Raw genomic sequence first — 19328 nt, 5'->3', positions numbered from 1 at the left:
GGAGATTCCACAACCTCCCTAGGCAATTTACTCCAGTGTTTAACCACCTTGACAGGAAGTTTTTCCTACTGTCCAGTCTAAACCTCCCTTGCTGCAGTTTATGCCCATTGCTTCTTGTCCTCTCCTCAGAGGGCAAGGAGAACAATTTTTCTCCCTCCTCTTTGTAACACCTTTTTAGATACCAGAAAACCGCTATCATGTCCCTGTCACGGGGCCGCCCGTCCAGGCCGCCGCCCCTCCTGTTTGCCCCTAGGCCGCGCTCAAGATACCCCTCGATTCTGGGTCGCCGGGCGGAGTAGGGGGTCCGGGCCCACCCTCTCTCCGGACCCCGACCCAGGGCCCTGACACTGAGAGGCGCCCTCTCAGTGGTAGCGGGGGGGGGCTGGTACCCCAAAACACCCCCGCTCTCGGGTTCCGCAGCCCGCCCTGGGTCTGGCTCCACTCCGCCGACCCGTAGCCGTCCAGTCCCGCCTTAGCCTCGGCGGGTCCCCAGCCGCCTTCGCTGCCTGCTTGCCTGGCTCCCGTGGTTCCTGCCTCACTGTCCTGGGCTCCTGCCCCCGCTGGCTCCGCCGCCGCTGGACTCACTGCCCCTGGCTCTGGCGTCGCTGGTCCCGCCGCTGCCGGGCCTGGTGTCGCTGGCCCCACCGCTGCTGGCTCTGGTGTCGCTGCCGGGTCTGGTCCCGCCGCCGCCGGGTCTGGTCCCGCCGCTGCCGGCCCTGCCGGCTCCGACCCCCTTGCCCCGGCTGCCCCTCCTCCTTTTATCCTCCCCCTCCCTTCCGCCTTCCTCGGCGTCGCCCCTGTGACGTCACCCCCGGCGCGCCCTGGCGCCGTGTGATGACGCGTCCCTTCTCCCCCGCTCGGGCTTGCCGCGCCGGTTGTCTGCTCCCCGGCTGCCCCGTGCGCTCCGCGTGAGTGACGGGGTTGCTTCACCCCGTCACAGTCCCCTCTCAGTCTTCTCCTTTCCAAACTAAACAAGCCCAAGTCTTTCAGCCTTCTTTCATAGATAATGTTCTCTAGACCTTTAATCATTCTTGTTGCTCTTCTCTGGACGTCTTTAATTTCTCTACCTCTTCCTTGAAATGTGGTGCCCAGAACTGGATACAATACTCCAATTGAGGCCTAATCAGCGCAGAATAGAGCGGAAGAATAACTTCTCGTCTCTTGCTCAAAATGCTCCTGATGATGCATCCCAGAATCATGTTTGCTTTTTTTGCCACAGTGTCACACTGTTGGCTAATATTTAGCTTGTGGTCCACTATGACCCCCAGATCTCTTTCTTCAGTGCTCCTTTCTAGATAGTCACTTCAACTATTGGAGGTCAGTAGTGTCTAGCAGTATTACCAACATTTCCACTGTTAAATGGGCTCTTGGGAGACATTTAGCAGTAAATTAGAGTAAAGAACAGCATAGAACACTGAGGCTACTTTCCTTGAAAGTAGGAATAAGGGATCTTCCGGAAAAGGGCTTATTTTCCGCAAGATCCAGTCTAGACTGGCGCTTTTCTCCGGCAAAACCCCGAGCCAGAAAAAAGTGGCAGCCATGTTCATGCAAATGCCGCGGGAGATATTTAAATCCCCCACGGAATTTGCAATTCTGAAGTTTCTCATTAGCATCCCTTTTACGGAAAAGGGTGCCAGTGTAGACACAGCCTGAGAGTCAGGACTGGTTGTTGTAAACAAACTTGATTGGACCATGGGGAACTTGACCATGCTCATGATAAGTCAGCCTCTAAATAACTAAAATCATGCCGGACCATGGATGTTACCGGACCAGGAAGTGCTAGACTAGAGAGGTTCAACCTGTACTTCATAGAGAATGTGTTGGTAAACTTTCATGTGTTCTTTGCATCTGAGTGTGAGCAAAATTAATTAGTGTGTGCAAAATTCTTGGTCCTGACATAAAGTTACCCAAGTAACCCAGGTAATGTTACCTAAGTAACATTAGTTCTTTTGCTATTTTAAACTTAGTTTTGATTAGGACTGTCAGTTGATCTGCGCTAATGCCTGCAATTATCGCAAGGCAGGATTAACACATTAATTTTTGTAATGCGTTAATCGCAGGTGGTAATGCTGCGCTGCCCCTTTGGAGCACTGGTTCGATACTTCAAAGGGGCAGGCAATTAGGAGCCGGGGATCAGCTGGAGTCCCCAGCTGATCCCTGGCTCCTAATGCGCTGATCCTTTGAAGCACTGCAGTGGCGCTTCAAGGAGGCAGTACAACACAGAGCCAGGGATCAACTGGGCATTGCAGTTGATACCAGGCTCCTAATGTGCTGCCCCTTTGAGGCACTAGGGCGGCGCTTCAGAGGGGGCAGCGCAACACAGAGCCCAGGATTGTTGCAAGGGGATGTGGATTGCAACTGCTTTAAACACTAAGGAGAGGGGATCACCACATAGGAGTGTAAAGGGTTTGTTTATTCAACTAAAACTGGGAAGGGAGGGGAATCTCACTCATGCACTCAACCACACTTACAGTCCCAGGCAGGATGATAAGGCGAGCAGAAGGCAGTTCATATTATTTGATCTTCCCAAGTTGACTCCTAAGCTGGTCCGCTGGCCAGGCGATCCGAGCAGAGGGTGTTCTGGGAGGCTCCACTTGATGGTCAACAACCACTGTGTCTCTGTCCCTCTCTCCTTTTAGGATCAGCCACATGCAGCCTCTGAGTCTGGACCTCTTGGGGCCATGTGCACTCCCTGCTGGGGGCCGTGTGCATTGTTGTTTACTCCTGCTGTTTACCTCAGACATTCTTCTGCATTCACTTAGGGAAGGGATAGGGGGTTAACAGACAACACTTCCAACAGTTTAGGGAACCAAATAACATTAACAGGTGAGAAAGAACAACCACCATTTTAACTCTCCTCTTGCTCCTCCTTTGCCTCCAACAAGGATCAGCTGCAGTTTCCAGCTGATCCCGGGCTCCGCGTTACACTGCCCCTTTGTAGTGCCAGTCTGGTGTTTCCAAGGGTCAGTGAGGTGCACGGAGCTGGGGTCAGCTGGGGACTCCAGCTGATCCCAGGCACCTGTGGTGCTGCCCCTTTGTATCACCACTGCAGCATTTCAAAAGGGAAACTTCACTGATCCTGGGGTCAGCTCAGGACTCCAGATGATTCCGGGCTTCTGCAGCACTGCCTGTTTGAAACGCTGTGGCAGCATGTCAAAGGGGCAGTGTGCGCGATTAATCACTATAACAATTTTTAATTGCTTGACAACCCTACTTTTAGTATTAGTGATGTTCCTTCTTCATTTACTGCCATGCTGTTGAAATTAATTCTCACTCATTGATTATTATTTACTTCCTATGCATCCTAGTTTTGCATGGTACATTAAAAACTCTTTTTTGCTCCAAAGTGCTTACAATATTCTATTGTTGACTCGTAAGAAAGGAATAGAGATTAGAAATTGGTTAGGTTGGAAATTCTTTGCACAAGGACTGTGTATTTCTATGGGTGCATCTACACAGCACCTGAAACTCAAAATAAGTTACATAATTTGCACTATGCAAATTGTGTAGCTTATTTCAAGTTCTATTTCGAAATAACATGCTATTTCAAGATATCCCTTAACACTCGTGCGACAAGGTTTACAGGGACGGTGAAATATCGGGTCTGCTATTTCGGGATATCTTGGGGTATCTTGAAGTATCTCTGCTGTGTAGATGTACCATATGTGTTCATACAGCATCAGGCATAATGGGGGCCATGGTTCTATGGTGCTTTTGCTGGCTAATACAGTACAAATAATTGTCTTCCAGAGAGAAAAATGTCAAAAATTGCTTTTTAACCTTTCTTTTGGGATAAATGCATATGTCCCTTAATGTACCAACACATTGTTCTGTTACATAGAATTAAAAGAATGTACAGTCTAGGAAGAGATGTTTCATAAAAAGGATGTAAAATCTTGGTTAATCATTTAACCCAGAGTGGGGACCCTGCAGGCCAGATCACTGCTTCCCATAGCTCTCATTGGCTGGGAATGTTGAACCAAGCCAGCTGGGAACTGTAGGACTTTGTGCCTGGAGGCACTCAGTAAACAAACAATTTTGCAGCCCACCAGCAGCTAACTCTGATGAAGTGCATACAGCCTGTGGGCCGGAGGTTCTCCACCCCTGATTTAACCGGTTAATCCTTAGGTTAAATAGTTACCCATTCACATCTCTATTCCATACCGAAGTACACTTTCCAAAATGTTATTTTAATTGTGGTGTCTTTTTATTAAAAACAAAATCCAGCGTTAGGTGCTATTAAATTGTGCTGGAAAATGCTGCTTGAACTCTTTTTGCTTAAAAAATAAATAAGCCCACATAAAGAGATTTCTGAAGATTGTTCTTGTATATTTGTAGGTCAGGAAAACCAGCTTGTGGCACTGATTCCATACAGTGATCAGAGGCTGAGGCCAAGAAGAACGTAAGTTACAGTAAGAATATGAATGTGTGAAGTGATTAGTTTTTTCTTTTGCTGATACATTTTGTTTAACTTAGATGTTTTTCTCTAAAGAAGAAAGATAAGTAAAGTCACTGAGCAGTCTTTTCTTAGGCTCATTATCTGCAAACAATAGTCCCAAACCATGGTTTATACAGAACTACCGCCAACTCTCAAAACATTGACAACAGAGGTGCAGGGTAGCACATCTATTTTCTAATAAGGTGTTTTTTAACATTGTGCAGTACAATATATTTTGGTACTTATGTGGAATGATAAATATTTTAGAAGACTCTGGCTGTATATTGCTTGAGAATTCAATACCCTTTACTCTAATATGTAGACAAAAGGCCAAATTAATTTGACATAGGTAGACCCAACTTCACTGTCACATCTGAATCAGCTGTGCATTTGGTCCCCTGTGATTAAATAAAGCAGCTGCTGTTGTATATTTCTTTGGAATATTTCTTGGTCATCAGTGTCATTATGATGTAGTCTTGTTGTTGTTGTTGTTGTGTCTATTAAACTTACTAGATCTTCCCATATATTAAATTGGTCAAACCTCAGTGATTTTATGATATATTTTTGATGGTGATCAATAGGGTTTAGATTTTTCTATAATAGACTTTTTGCTTTCATGTCTAGCAGACTTTAGAAATTCCGCAATACTTAATTTGGCAACAATGTGATGTTAGCAATAATAGCAATTGTTAACATGTACTTGAAACGTTAGCAGATAAATACATTTTTATAGTTCTTTATTATAAGATTGTCATCTCTCTGCTAAACTAGCTCCATTTTCTGATTTCCGGCACCTAATGTATTTTACTGAAGCCATAGATTTTTTTATTTGCTCACATTTAAGGCTATGTTTTAGTCCCAGGTATTTTTAGTAAAAATCATAGCTAGATCATAGGCAGTAAATAGAAATTTCTGCCTGTTCATGACTTATGTATATACACTAACTAAAACTTGAGCTGGGGACTATGGGTGCTTGGGAGTGGCAATGTTGGCAGGCTCCCTACCTGGCTCTGCGCAGCTTTGGATAAAGCTAGCATGTCTCTGCAGCTCCTATGGGGATAGAAGGCTAGGGAGCTCCATGGCTGCTCCTGCCATGAGCACCTGCTCTGCAGCTCCCATTGTCCAGGAAATACAGCCACTGGGAACTATGAGGCTTGTGCCTGCAGGCAGGATCAGTGTGCAGACTCTCCTGACCTCATCCCCTTGGTAATTGTAGGGACATACTGGCTGCATCTGTGGAGCCCCCTGAGGTAAGCACTGCCCCAGCCCTGAGCCCCTTCCAACCCCCATCAGCAGCAGCAGCTTGGGTAAGGAGAGGCTGAGGTGTCCCAAGACTGTGTTAACTGAAGCCAGTGCAGATGTCTCAGGGGCTGGCTGCACTACCCTTTGCAGAGGTCACAAAGTCACAGAATCTGTGACTTCTGTGACAGACACAGTCTTACTCCTCCAGTAGACCTTATTTTATAATATTGAACTATGACAAGATACCATTTTTATGGGGATGTAAAAATTCTCACATTTTACAATTTAAAATTTGTGAGCACTTAAAGATTATGTGGTGCGATTAGGAATCGTCTAGATATGGAACAATGGTAAGTAGATTCTAAAGAAACTTTTTGTTGTCCAAGCTTGGAACAAATCTGCAGTATTACAAAGCTTTATTTCATATGCCTTGCTCTTTTTTCCAGGAAACCAAAACTCACAATGTTTAGTTAAACAGAAATGTAAGCAAACTAGTGGCAGTACTATTTAGATTTAGTATTAAATATTTCTCCTGGAAGACCAGATGCTTTGCAGGGCATATGAGAGCCTCATTTTCATATATGACAGTATTTCAGAATTTGATTTGCTTGTTCTGAGTTCTACTTCAAATTAAGAATATTTTTGGATCATGGGTCTTTTTCTTAAATATACTTAACACCAAAATTTCTTTATAAACTTTACATCAGAGCATCCATGTATATACTACGTTACATTGCTTGCTTACATATTTGAACTCTGCTTGAAAGCAAGGTAAACCTATGTTCCAAGATTTTTTCTTAAACATAATATACAGTTTAATTATTCTCAGTTAAAATGGAATTTAAGGAGTTAAAGTGAAAGGTTGAAACAAAGCGGATTAAATATCTTGATTTTATGGAGGAATGCTCATATACTTATGAAGAAAATATAGGAAAGAAGTGGTTTGAATTTTATAACAAATTACTTTGGTCAGTTATATAATTAAATTAACATTTTTTGTTTTTGCAGAAAGCTTTATGTGACGGCTTCTGTAATTGTGTGTTTACTCCTTTCTGGACTGGCTGTATTCTTCTTATTTCCTCGTTCCATCGATGTTGAATACATTGGAGTGAAGTCAGTATATGTCAGTTATGAAACAAGTAGGCGCATAATATATCTAAATATTACGGTAAGGCATTCTGTGACTATTGATAAAGTGGACAGTGTATTTGTGTAAATTGTCTCCCTATAAAACACAATGCATGGTTCAAAATAAAAATGCTTTACTATATAGAATTTACCATGCACATGATGTGTATCTTTTATTTATAAGCATTCTGACAGTGTTTATCTGCATTTTATGTTGATTATAAAGACAGTGAGAACTGTTTGAATGGTCAGATTCCCTCCCTGTTTGTATGAGCATGGGCTGCCACCCTGGGAATCTACTGTCAAACTTCCATCTGGTCTGGACCTTTGGGGTAGAGGTCTTGCAGCATGACTTAGAGGTAGAAACTGCTTGGGGAAGGTGTACCCTGGATTCTGAGTCTACTCTTAAGAAAGATATGCCTTCTATAGATCTGTACCTGTAATCTACTAAATATCGTGTACAGGGTGATTGCATTTTTTGAAATGCAGCCTTCTAAAATGTGTGAGTATTGTAAGTGTTCAATACCAGCATTCTGAATTGGATAAAATGGTGAACAGGGAAATAATTTGGTGCACAGATGGCAGCATGCTGGAGGGAGGCTGAGAGAGGGGCCACTCTGAATACAATTGCTAAAACTTCCACATGTAGTATATGCAGATGTATGTTCTCCTGTGAACAGGTGAAGTAGTTCCAGTTTTCCTTTATCTCTATTCTTCATGAAGTTTGAATTATTTATGAAAACCCAGTTATTCATTGTATTGAACAGGAGTGAATTTTCTTTTACTGCATGCATTAATGAATAAGCTGACAAATATTGTGGGAAGAAAATTGGCATACTTTTACAACACTCACATTTACCTTCTAAGACCTTGTTTAGCCTAAAAGTAATGAAATTTAGTAAAAATATTAACTACCATTTGTGAAAACACCACTGTCTCTGTCTCCACCAGATGCTGTCTAGTGTTTTAAAACATGTTTTAACCTGTTAGTTCTCAGGACAAATATTTTTGGTGACCTCAGAGTAGGGATGTAAAATACTGTTTAGTTAATTAACTGGTTAAATGTTAAACTTAACTGGTTAAATGCAGACAGGTGCCACTTCCACATGGGTCTGTCACTTCCATCCCCACATGGAGCTGCTGGCTCCCAGACTAGCAGCCCCATGCTGGGACGCAGTAGGGTTGCTCCCCAGGTACTGGTTAACCATCACTGGTAAAGGCAATGGTTAGGGTTAGCTACTAGTTAGTGGTTACCTACTAACATCCCTATGATCCAGTGGGTTGATCCAGCCTGTGGAGGCCCCTTCTGCTCCCCCACCCCGAGCCTGGGGGCAGGGAGAAGCACATATGCAGCGCAGTCTCCTGGCAGGGCAGGAGGAGACTTCACATGCTCCCCGTCCCCAAGTCCTAATTGGCCTGAGGGCGGGTGGAGCATGTGAAGTTTTCTCCACCCTGCCCCTGCCCTGTGAGGAGTGTGTGGCGCTTAGAAGCGCATTGCACTCCTGGCAGGGTGGAATGAGACTTCGCGTGCTCCCCTGCCCCCAAGCCCTGATTGGCCTGGGGACAGAAGGGGGAGTGCACAAAGTCTCTTTCTGCTGTCAGGGGCACAGGTGCCCAGAGGGAATCTCGGGGAGGGGACAAAGGCGCTCCCTCACCTCCAGACCAATCATGGTCTGTGGGTGGGAAAGCAGGAAAGCTTTCTGCTTGAGGCCCCGCCCCTTCTGGTGCAACCCCGGGGCCACTTCAAACATTTCTGAAGTTGCCCCGGTAAAAAAAAAAATGTATTGCCCACCCCTGCTATAATCAGTTCCTGCTGGGGGACCACTTTCATATTTTTCCTAAAATATTTATTAGTTTTAGGAAAAATAAATAACCATGCACATATACATGTCCAACTAATTGTAATTTATTTGTTTGTTAGTAAGTCTGTGGTGTGATAAGTGATATTAACAAATGAACACATCACTTATCACAGCACACGTACTCAGCCCTGGCAAGCCTGGGGACAAATTCATTGCTGGATGGGAGTCGGGGAGGCAACAAGAATTAGGAGAGATGGGATGGGGGGGTTGCTAGAGGAGGAGCTGGAGCCTGAAGCCCTGTGGCTAGATTCCAGGGCCTGCTGCCTCAGAGCTGGATCCCAACACCTTGATGCCCCCCACACAGGGCTGAAGCCCAAAGACTGGGCCCCACCACCCTAGGAAGATGTGGAACTCCTCAACTGCCTTCTCCAGCACTGTGCCTGAGGTGTCTCTGAAGTCAGGACGAGGTTAGCAGGGGCCAGCCCCTGCTGGCAGCCCAAGCAACCAGCACCAAGATGGTGCATCCAGGAGTAACAGGGAGGGCCTGCTGTTTTGTCACTTGCTCCCCTTCAGTCACAGCTCAGGAGTCTGTGGCTGCAAGAAAAGTCCCTGGTGGCTATATGCAGCCGTGGTAGCCACATTTGAAAAACAGTTTTGAAAAATATGTGTAGCGAAAGAGATAAAGCAAAAGATAGCTTATACAGCTATACCACTTTGACAGGAGATGCCTTAATGTCTTCTAATCACAAAATGGTTATTTTCCAAGAAACTCATGATGAGCACTTCTAAAATTCTCTTTTTTCTTCTTCTTCAGAACACTCTAAATATAACAAACAATAATTATTATTCTGTTGAAGTGGCAAACATTACAGCTCAAGTTCAGTTTTCAAAAACAGTTATTGGAAAGGCAAGGCTAAACAATATTACCAAAATTGGGCCACTGGATATGAAGCAGGTAAGTGTGGATATGCTTTTTAAATGAACTGTATTTTATGTTGTGTTTCTTATCATTACACTGACTTATTGTGGTTTTTTCCCCAGATTGATTACATGGTGCCCACAGTCATTCAAGATGAAATGAGCTACATGTTGTAAGTGTTTGGCTTTTAAAATATGTGTGTACAGTATTATACTAATAGTGCCCACTAAAAACTGTTTACCACACTGTTATACTATATTTGGAATAGAAAGAACTGAATTTATACAGTAGGAAAGCAAATATTGCTTTTTGTGAATGTTATGTCGGACTATGAGTGTTGCTGTGCTAGATCAGATCTTTGGTTCATTTACTTCAGTTTCCTGTCTTTAGCATTATTCAGTATCAAATGCTTCAGAGACAGGTGTAAGAATTCTTTTAATGTACTGATATACAATAACCTCCTCCAATACTGAAATATTGTTTAGCTAGAAGTTGATTTATAGGCAAAACGAGGGATTATATCCCTTATTTATCCTATTTGGACTATGGCTATGTCTATGGATGTATAATGTAACCAGTGTGATTGCAATTGAGGAGACACATTATTTAGATGCTTTTGTACATTTATAATTTCAAATAATGTGGTTTGAGTTGAAATTTCAGTTGAATTTTGTAACTTGGTAAAACTTAATTCTCTCATTTTTGCTACCATAATATGAAGAATCTTCTGTCCATGAATGTCTTTCAGATGAGCTTTTTGTATTTAATTAGTTGACTGCTGTCTCCCACCAACATCTATCCACACCAAAGCTTTTGTCAGTGTAACGTATGGAGCTTAGGCAAGTGGCTTATTCATATCCCTGAGCGTCATAATTTACGTTGACTTAAGCTATAGTGTAAATGTAGCCTTATGTATTGAGGCTTTTCTGTTGTGTTTTTTCTGCTGATATCTTGAGATTTCAATTGCATTCTTGGTTGCAAAGCCCTACTATCACCTGGTTACAAAGCCCTTTGAATGTCAAGTCTACAACTAATCTTTCCCTTGACTCACTTTAAAAAGAAGCAATTAACAGACAATTTTTTTACATTTAGATAAAATGACTTTTTGCATGTAAACTTAAAGGGATTTGTGTGTAGAGAAGATGCCAATATGCTCTATTTGCAGCAACTTTTAACTAAAATATTTTATAGTTAAAGATGAAGTAGGACATAAATAGCCTGTCAATTAAAATATATATTTAGTTTTGTGTTTTAGCTAGTTACATTTTACCACTTGATTAGTCTAATTCTGGTTTTGTTGTTTCAGCGATTACTGTACCTTGTCATCTATTAAAGTGCATAACATAGTAGTCATGATGCAGTAAGTATGGATCCGTAGTATTTGTGTATAAAAGTAACTAGCGAAGTCATGTAGTGCATTTGAATATTTTCATATACAGTGTTCTTTAATGTGGGGGAAATATATCCTATATAAAATGAATAAACGTTTTAATTTATAATGTGGTAATAATGGCTTTATGGTTTATTAAATCTCTTCTTTGCATGCTTCAGCTTTTAAGAAGTTATTTGCAGTTTAAATGTGATCTTGCCTTAATACGGAGCCTGGAAGTGTGAAGAAACTTGCATAGCCAATTCCAGTGGTATATCTGCTCTGTGATTGGAGACCTTTTTCTGATAAATTAATTTTTAAGAAAGCTCTTAAAATGAATTGTTCACTTACTGACAGGATTATAGTATTTTTATAGTTATAAAAGTTTCACTTTAAGCCTGAAATTGTCCCTTACTAGTGATGTAAAATCCCACCTAATTGGTTAACTAGTTACAAGTAATGTTTAATCAGTTAACTAATTAAAGGGGGAACTGCTCCTGTCCCCACTGGTTAACCGGAACCTGCTAAGGGTGAAGCTTACCATTTAACCGGTTAACCAGTCACATCCCTATCTCTTACCTATCTCTTTCCTCTTCTTCACCTGTATACATTGTTGCAGGCTCACTGCCAGTTTGTCGTGGGTGTGAAGACTAGAGGTGTTGAATATTTGGTGTGGTGTGGATATCAATTTTTACCTTGCTTTTGTACACAGATAAAAAATAGAACGAAGTTTGGACTTTTACAGTTCATCTTAACACTTAATCCAGTCCATGACTATTTTTAAAACTCAACAGGATACGCTAGGAGTGTGTTTTAAGGGATCAGACCGTCAACTGGAGTAAATGAATACCACTTCATTGGTTTCACCATCATCTCCAAGTATAGAATAGACCTATATAATGGTAGCTCTGTGTATGTAGTACAATATTAACTTTAATTAAACTTAGCTAGCTACTAATGTAAAATAAAATGTTTGAAGAAAATGTGTATTTAAAACATTTTATATAAATTAAGCAATTTTTATCTGATTAAAAATACTAATCATCTCACAATTTTTTTCTATAGTCCTTACAAACCAAACATCTCTTTTCTTTTTGTCTGTATTTAAGAGTGACAGTGACGACCTCTTACTTTGGCCACTCTGAACAAATATCCCAGGAGAGATACCAGTATGTAGACTGTGGTGGAAACACGACTTATCAACTGGGCCAGTCAGAATATCTAAATGTACTTCAACCTCCACAATAAAAGTGGCAGAATGGATGATGCGGAAAGAAAAATATGGTAGTTGTTGCTGCCAGATTTCATTTTAGTAGAACTATTGATCAGATTTGCTGCTATTTGAAGCATTGTGTGTGTAAAGTAAAAAACCTGAAAGTCTGCTCATTTATTATATAATCTGAGGGGGACAGGGGGAGAGAAACCATGCAAAATGTATATAGCCCTTTCTCTTCTAGGAAAAAAGCATCTTAAATTTTGAGAGAGAACTTGGATTATCCCCTACAGTACAAGAGTTTTAAAATGTGCATATATTTAGCCATAAAGATGAAACAGTATCTCTAAGGAACACTTGTGAGAGAGGGAAAAACTATATGAACTGAAAGATAAGTAATGAGAACTGAATTTGTGACACAGTACTACAGATCAAGGCTTCTATTTAAGTCACCAGTTTCCTATAGACTGTCTGGATATGTCTATATATGTGGTAACTAGTCGTTGAGGCTAAATTAGTAAATTTATGGCAATATGGCTTCCTTTATATTGGAATTCTGGTTTAGATATATTTCCGTTACAGGTTAACTTCTTGATTATTTTTTTCACTCCTTAAACATAAACAAAACTCTTACTGACTTGAATGAAAGTTTTTGTTCTCCTTGAATGTGGAATTCTGGATCTCCTGTCAGGTTGGCTACTGTTCGTCGTTTGTTTCTACCTCCTCCCTGCCTCTACCATGGGATGGGAAGCTAAGAAAATGTTCACTATTCATATTTTTAAAAAATGAATTGTGTATATAACAAAAATGTACTGCTTTGCAAAATTCATGAGTTAAAGAAAAATGTTAAAGTCCCTATTGGATTATGAAAGATACAAATTGTGTAAAGTTGTTATTCCTTTATTTTGTAGTTTGGAGTTACAAGTGTGTCACTTTCAAGATTTCACAAAAATCACTTAAATATTGTGTGCGTAGCAAGACTAGATATATCTTTTGAAGAGCAAGGTGTAAATTAAAAATATAATTAATCATAATCGCTTTGAATGTGTACCTAAACAACTTGTCAGTGTTAATGTCTGTATGGACTGACTAAGCAGTTGTTGCACAAATGCTCTTGAACTCTCACACTTCAAATTATGAGATTTGGAAATGCAAGTGCCTATACAAACACCAAACTAGAATAACTCAAATATGGCTTCTTTCTCATCACAAAACAAAATAATCCTGAGTATAAACGTTTTCCATGTCACTGAAGGCCAGGTATAATTGGCCCTGGAAATGGGTATTTATACGTTTCACCTTGTGAGGAGCATAATTTAATTTAGAGTAAATCTTAAAATCTGTTTTTTTGGGTATATTTAATGTCTTTAAAACACTTTTGTTCTTTTACTAGAATTAAAAAAGCTTGAGCTTTAGCTAAAAGAATCCTAATTTAGTTCTCAATTGGATAATTACAGATTGTATACTGTGTTATTTAGTGGTTAGATTATTAAATTGAAATGAACAGTATTTTTAAACAGCTTTAGTGCTTCCATATTTTTCCAACATAGGATATTAGAAATAAGTATCCAGTTCATTGAAAATAGTATTATATCCTAAAGGTAACTTTTCAGTTAAGCAACAGTCTGAAAATTTGAAAATGCATTTTTTTTCCTCTCACATATTTTTGTAGTATAAAATTAAACTTCACAATTAAAAAAAAAAAGTTCCGCATGGGTATAAAGTTGTGCCTGTTTATATCCCTTTACATTATTGGACTCTAAATCATCATAATCTTGTAAATTGTGCTGGCCAGTTGACACTAATAGAACCAGAAGACACTATGCTGGCATTACAAAATCAAGTTACTTTTTGGATTCTTAAAATATTTTCAGTACTAGGTTGGTAAACTTGAAAAATGATGAATAAACGGAATAAAAAACAGTATACTGCACTTAATATAACCTGGTGCATTTACACATAAATACTTAGTTGTAAATGCTCAGTCTTATAGCTGACAATAGCAAAGCTCAGGAGGGTTGAGATGATTGGCTATGTTGGAAGTTGTACCAGAATTTGCGAGGAGCAGCTATCTGTCTATAGTTTAATGGGAGATGATTTCTTAACTATTGACTGGCATATAGAGAGGCTCTGGCCAAACTCTTGTGCCAGCAGTAGAGAGTAGCGTGGTAAGAGTTGCTGCTGATAGAGCTCTCTGCCACTGAAGGATCTCCATAGATCATGGTAATCTTTCTGAATCTGGCCATGCCAGATTTAAGGCCAGATCCGGCCAATGGTACAGTGTAAAACATTCCATGAGCAAAACTGGGGGCTCTGAAATAGACCAAAACTCTTTTGTAATTTTACTTCTACATAAGCTTTGAGTATTAGCTATTTTAAGACAATGATCCCTGAGTAAAATGAATAGTGCTGTCAGTAGATAGACATTTGTGTGAAGCTAGTTACTTTCCATAGGCTAGTCCAGCTAAGAAACTTTTGGTTCAAGAATATAGGAATATTAAACAGCTAAGAGCTTGATTCTGAAAGGGGACCTATCTGAATGTGTGGGTAGGGTCGAATGGGTGAGAAATAGGGCATGAAATAGTACAAGAAACTCAAGTTAGAAAGCTTCCTCATTTCATAGATACCCCCAAAACTGCTAATTGGGTCCATAGTGAAGCATATCCTTGAAATACTGATTTATTTGGTCACAAAATCTCCTCTGAGGGGAGGGATATATAACTTAAATTAAGGTGCTTAATTTGCACCTTTGGAATGTTAACTTGGAATTGATTCTGGAACCCCAACATAAGATGGAAGGGGAGGTTAATGTGTATTGTAAAAATTGTAATCTCCTCCCTTCCTCCCTCCCCCCCAAAAAAATCTTCAGTATAGTGTGTCATTTGAATTTTCATAGTTTTTATTTTTTAGCAGATCTGTTACACTCTAAATGGAAACTGTTGCCATATGACTGAGATGATGTAAGCTCAGGGACAACGATTGCCTCTTTATTCTGTGTTTATAAAGCACATAGAACAAGAGGAGTCCTGATCAAATACTGGATTCCCAGGCATTCTAGTTACACAAATAATAAATAATGTGCTCTAATGACATTAAACAGAAAATGTGCTTTTAAAACAGGGATGGGCAAGACAGCCTCAGCGGGCTGGATCCAGTTTGCCAAGCAGGTTGTGCTGGCCCGTGGATGCTCTGCCGCTCCCCGCCGCCAGGCCAATCAGGGTCTGGGGATGGGGGAGTGGGCATAGTCTCCTGCCCTACCAGGGGAATGCAGTGCTTAAAGTGAACAGTGGTAAGTGCCATGTGCCCCTTGCAGGGCGGGGGCAGGGAGTGAGAGACTTTGCACACTCCCCTGCTCCTAGGCTCTAATTGATCTGGGAGTACGGGGAGTGTGCGAAGCTTCCTCCTACCTCCAGGGATGCAGGCACCTAGAGGGAAATGCCAGCCTTTCAGTACAACTGGCAGTTCTCTTGGAGGAAAAATGGGGGTAAAGACTTCATATGCTTCCCCACCCCCAGGCTAACCAGGGTCTGTGGGTGGGGGAGCAGGGAAGTGTCCTGACCCCGCCCTTTCCGCCCAAGGCCTCACCCTTTCCGGGGCGGCCCAGGGCCACTTCAGATATTTGTGAAGTGGCCCCTCTTCTAAAATCGTGGCCCATGATTGTCAAACGTGATTTAAAACATGATTATCAAATATATGCAATGTTTAAAAAACTAAATGCTTAATTTATATTGAAGTAAACTGCATAGAATGGTAGGTCAATAAGATATTATGCATTTTGATCTGTTTCTACCTAGAAAAATTGAACCCCATTTAATTTAAAATACGATGTTATCAAAAAAGTATCCTACAAACTCTGGAGATCTACCCACTAAATACACAGTAAAGGAGTTCAAAAGGCAAATTTTGTTCTGAAAGATATAGCCAATGATTTGTTGTTACTTAACAGTTGTAGAAGAAAAACGCCTTTGAGATGTTCACCTCACTTCTAACTTTTTTCCTCATCTTGAGACTCTTGATAGAAAATTGCATAATTATTTTAAAAAATTGAGTATGGAGATTAGTGTTCTTGTAACAATTTGCAATGCAGCATAGCTTGACAGTTTTAAAGCACTTCTGATGTGTGCATGACCTTAATATTAACATTTCTATTACCTTTGACAACTTTATTGTAACATATATAATGACTTTGATACATATTGTCCTTGAAATTCTCTGAGTAATCTGCTAAATAGTATTCAAAACATTGTTTTTTTTTTTAATGTAAAGTGACCAGTGCAGACTATTGAAGCACTGATGTTTTACATTTTCATCATGGACTTAGTACTGCCAGCTGATTCATTGAAATATATCCTTAGAGAGGGTGAAACAATGGAAGTGTTTGGAGGCAGTATGCTGAGTTGTAGTCAAAAGTTTTTAGTTGCCATTGTTAAAAGCTGAAATATAGTATGAAAAACTCTTACTCTTAAACGTGTGTAAGAAGTCTATAACCAAAAAATTTTTGTAAGTTTTGTTTGCTAACTACCTGGTACTAGACAGTGGAACCTGTTTAAGTGTATATTCCCGTTAACTTCTGTGGGACTAGTTAATGTCCAAGAGTTAATTACATGAGCAACATTTGCAGAATCAGTGCCTTGTTTGGCATTTTCATAACTTAAATAAAAAGTAATCCAAAAAGCTACCTGTGTGGTGACACTTCAAGATATATTCCTTTTGTAGAAGGGGCAATCTATCTTCTGTAAACTGCATTAATCAGAAATGAGTTGGGATAAATGAGTAACTATAGACTTTTTATTCAGCATATTAAAAATATCAATTTAGTGTGTTCAGAGGTCTAAAGTAACAGTATTTGTTGTTTAGATTGATTTTTTGATTTTTTTTTAAGGTCAGTTTTGAACTATCTTGCTCCATGGAATGATAACTACTAGATGTATTACAAAAACATCATACGCTGTTGCATTTGGCCATACTTATGGCCTAATGTATTTAATTGGGTATGCCGACAGGGTAAGGAAATGTAGTTCGTTCTTCTGGCCATGAAATTCTATTCTTTGGGCCTGTTTAGACATGGATGTACTTAAGATTATCACGATCCTCATTATCTGTGAGGAACAATTTTTAATTGGTAAGAAATGTGAAGAACAGAGAAGTTCCTGCTTTTGGCATCTGTCTAAACCAGAAGGTACTCCCAGGACTGGATTAAAATGCTGTGTTACAGCTTTAGGTATTGGTTGTGCACCAATAAGTATAATGACATTTGGTTATGGTGATTGATGGGAAACAAGCCCTATGCTTTTGGTGTAGTTGTCTTTTGGGCATTAAAGTTTTTACATTACATACTAAGCCACTTCATTAGCTAGTCCTTGAATTTATTTTAATGAATCATTTTCACCAATATAACCACTATTAATGTTAATTGTACAAAAAATGCATATTGCTAAAGATATGTATAGAGATGCTAATAGGTGATAACTATTTTTGTAATTTAGAAACTGTAACTGTTGCCCTTGTAATTGTGTAGCAGATATGTTTGCATTCAATTTATAAGCATGGTAAATAAAACTTCCATATGCCAGTGTATGTGGACATGCTTGTAGGACGCATCAGTTTATCTTAATGTTAGTAAACTGAGGGGACTATAAAATTGTCACTACTTTTATTTAAAATTCTGAAAGGGACGTCAAAGTGGGAATTTTAAAAGGAATTGTGCACTCATGGAAAGAATGATTAAAAGTTAATTTTTGAAAATAAACTTACATCCTGTAGTTTTTGAATAACTGACTTTAATCCTGTGTTTTCTAAGAAAAGAATTTTCTTGTGACTTGAGCTTTCATACACTAATAGCTTAAGTGTTATAGTGTTGTATATACATTTCAGGCTCTCTAGCAGCAAACCTTTATGAGGCTGCCCTAGTCCTGACCTCCCCACCTTTAGAGCCAGCACCTTGTCCTACACTCTTTTGCACCCTGGACTCCCTTCTGCATCCTAAGCCCCAGCCCTGATCCTTCTCTCAGAGCCAGCCCTTCCGCTCCCCTCCCTCCTGCTCCCTGGCCCTGATCCGACTCTCAAAGCCAGCACCCCAAACTATCTCCTGCCCCCTGAGATCTCTGCCCCAGCTCTAACCTCCCTTTCAGCGACAGCAGCCCATGTCCCATCCTGCACCCTGAGCACCTTTCCTAGCCCTGACCACCCTCAGAGCCAGCACCCTGCATTCCTTCTACACCCCAACCTCCTTCCCCAGCCTAATGTAAGTGAGCAAGAGGAGGGTGAGGGGTTGAGTGAGTGTGGCATGGCCTCAAGGAAGGGTCAGGGTAGATCTTTGGTTGCCCTTAATTTCAGAAAGTGATCATGTCCATAAAAAGGTTGGAGCCCAATGCTCTAGGTCAGGGGTCAGCAACCTATGGTACGAGACGGGAGCTGAGGGGGAGAGGGAGCATCAGTCTAGGGTGCTACAGACAATCCTTCTCCAGCTCACACAGTAATGGTGCTTTCCAACTGCATAACAGTTGGATAAAATTTAACCTTGTGCAAACACCAACCTTCACAAGGCCCAAGTGAAGTGGGCTGGCCCTGAACCTCTGTCCTCTGTCCCTTCCCCTCACCCTGTGAGGCTCGAGCACCAGAGGAGTGAAGTATCTCAGTTGGAGGCCACATCAGTGAGGATTGGGGAGGTTGGAGGAGTTTTTTTTTTTTTGCTTTTCACTTGTGTGGTCCCCTACTGATATTTTCTGTGTGGGCAGTGACCCTCTGACCCAAAAAAGGTTCCTCGCTCCTCCCATAAATAAAGAAAATATTGAAACCTTTTGTGTTGGACATAATATTTTACTTCATTTAAAATGGAGTTTGATAAACTAACATGAGAGTTAAAATGCTTAATCTGTCTAATAATTTAAATTAAACCGTTCTCCCTAGCTGCAGCTGATTCTGAAAATATGGTCACGGTACCTAGCCTGCTCTTGCCCAAGTTAAATCTTGGCACACCACTTCTGAAAGGTTGCTAACCCCTGAATACAGCAATACAGTAACTGTTCTAATCCAGAATGTTGTGTGTCTAAAGGAAATTCCACAGCGTCACAGAGGGAAAGAGTTCTATTTCTGTTGTTTCATAATACTGAAACCAAAGGGAAGTCTAAGACCAATTTTAGAATAGTGCCAACTCAACAAATATCTGTAAAAGATCATTTCCATGCTTGCCCTGACTTCCATTATTCCCTCTCTGG

At 40.7% G+C, this 19328-nt stretch overlaps 1 protein-coding gene across 2 annotated transcripts in view; it reads left to right on the top strand.

Annotated features, from left to right (window-relative positions):
- TMEM106B (transmembrane protein 106B) overlaps positions 1-17864 on the top strand; it is a 39308-nt gene extending 21444 nt beyond the window's left edge. For both annotated transcript variants that reach the window (XM_075922306.1, XM_006114522.4), the window contains 6 exons: positions 4339-4402; positions 6689-6848; positions 9425-9565; positions 9652-9701; positions 10836-10889; positions 12008-17864. In XM_075922306.1, coding sequence (XP_075778421.1) covers positions 4339-4402; positions 6689-6848; positions 9425-9565; positions 9652-9701; positions 10836-10889; positions 12008-12146 — 608 coding nt within the window. In that variant the 3' untranslated portion in view covers positions 12147-17864. The remainder of the gene's footprint in view (positions 1-4338; positions 4403-6688; positions 6849-9424; positions 9566-9651; positions 9702-10835; positions 10890-12007) is intronic.
- Positions 17865-19328: the final 1464 nt, after the last annotated feature.

This window comes from Pelodiscus sinensis, chromosome 2 (genome assembly GCF_049634645.1).
Source record: "Pelodiscus sinensis isolate JC-2024 chromosome 2, ASM4963464v1, whole genome shotgun sequence".
NCBI lineage: Eukaryota > Metazoa > Chordata > Testudines > Trionychidae > Pelodiscus > Pelodiscus sinensis.
The sequence above is the reverse complement of the archived record's forward strand: the minus strand, read 5'-3'. Positions and strand labels throughout refer to the sequence as shown.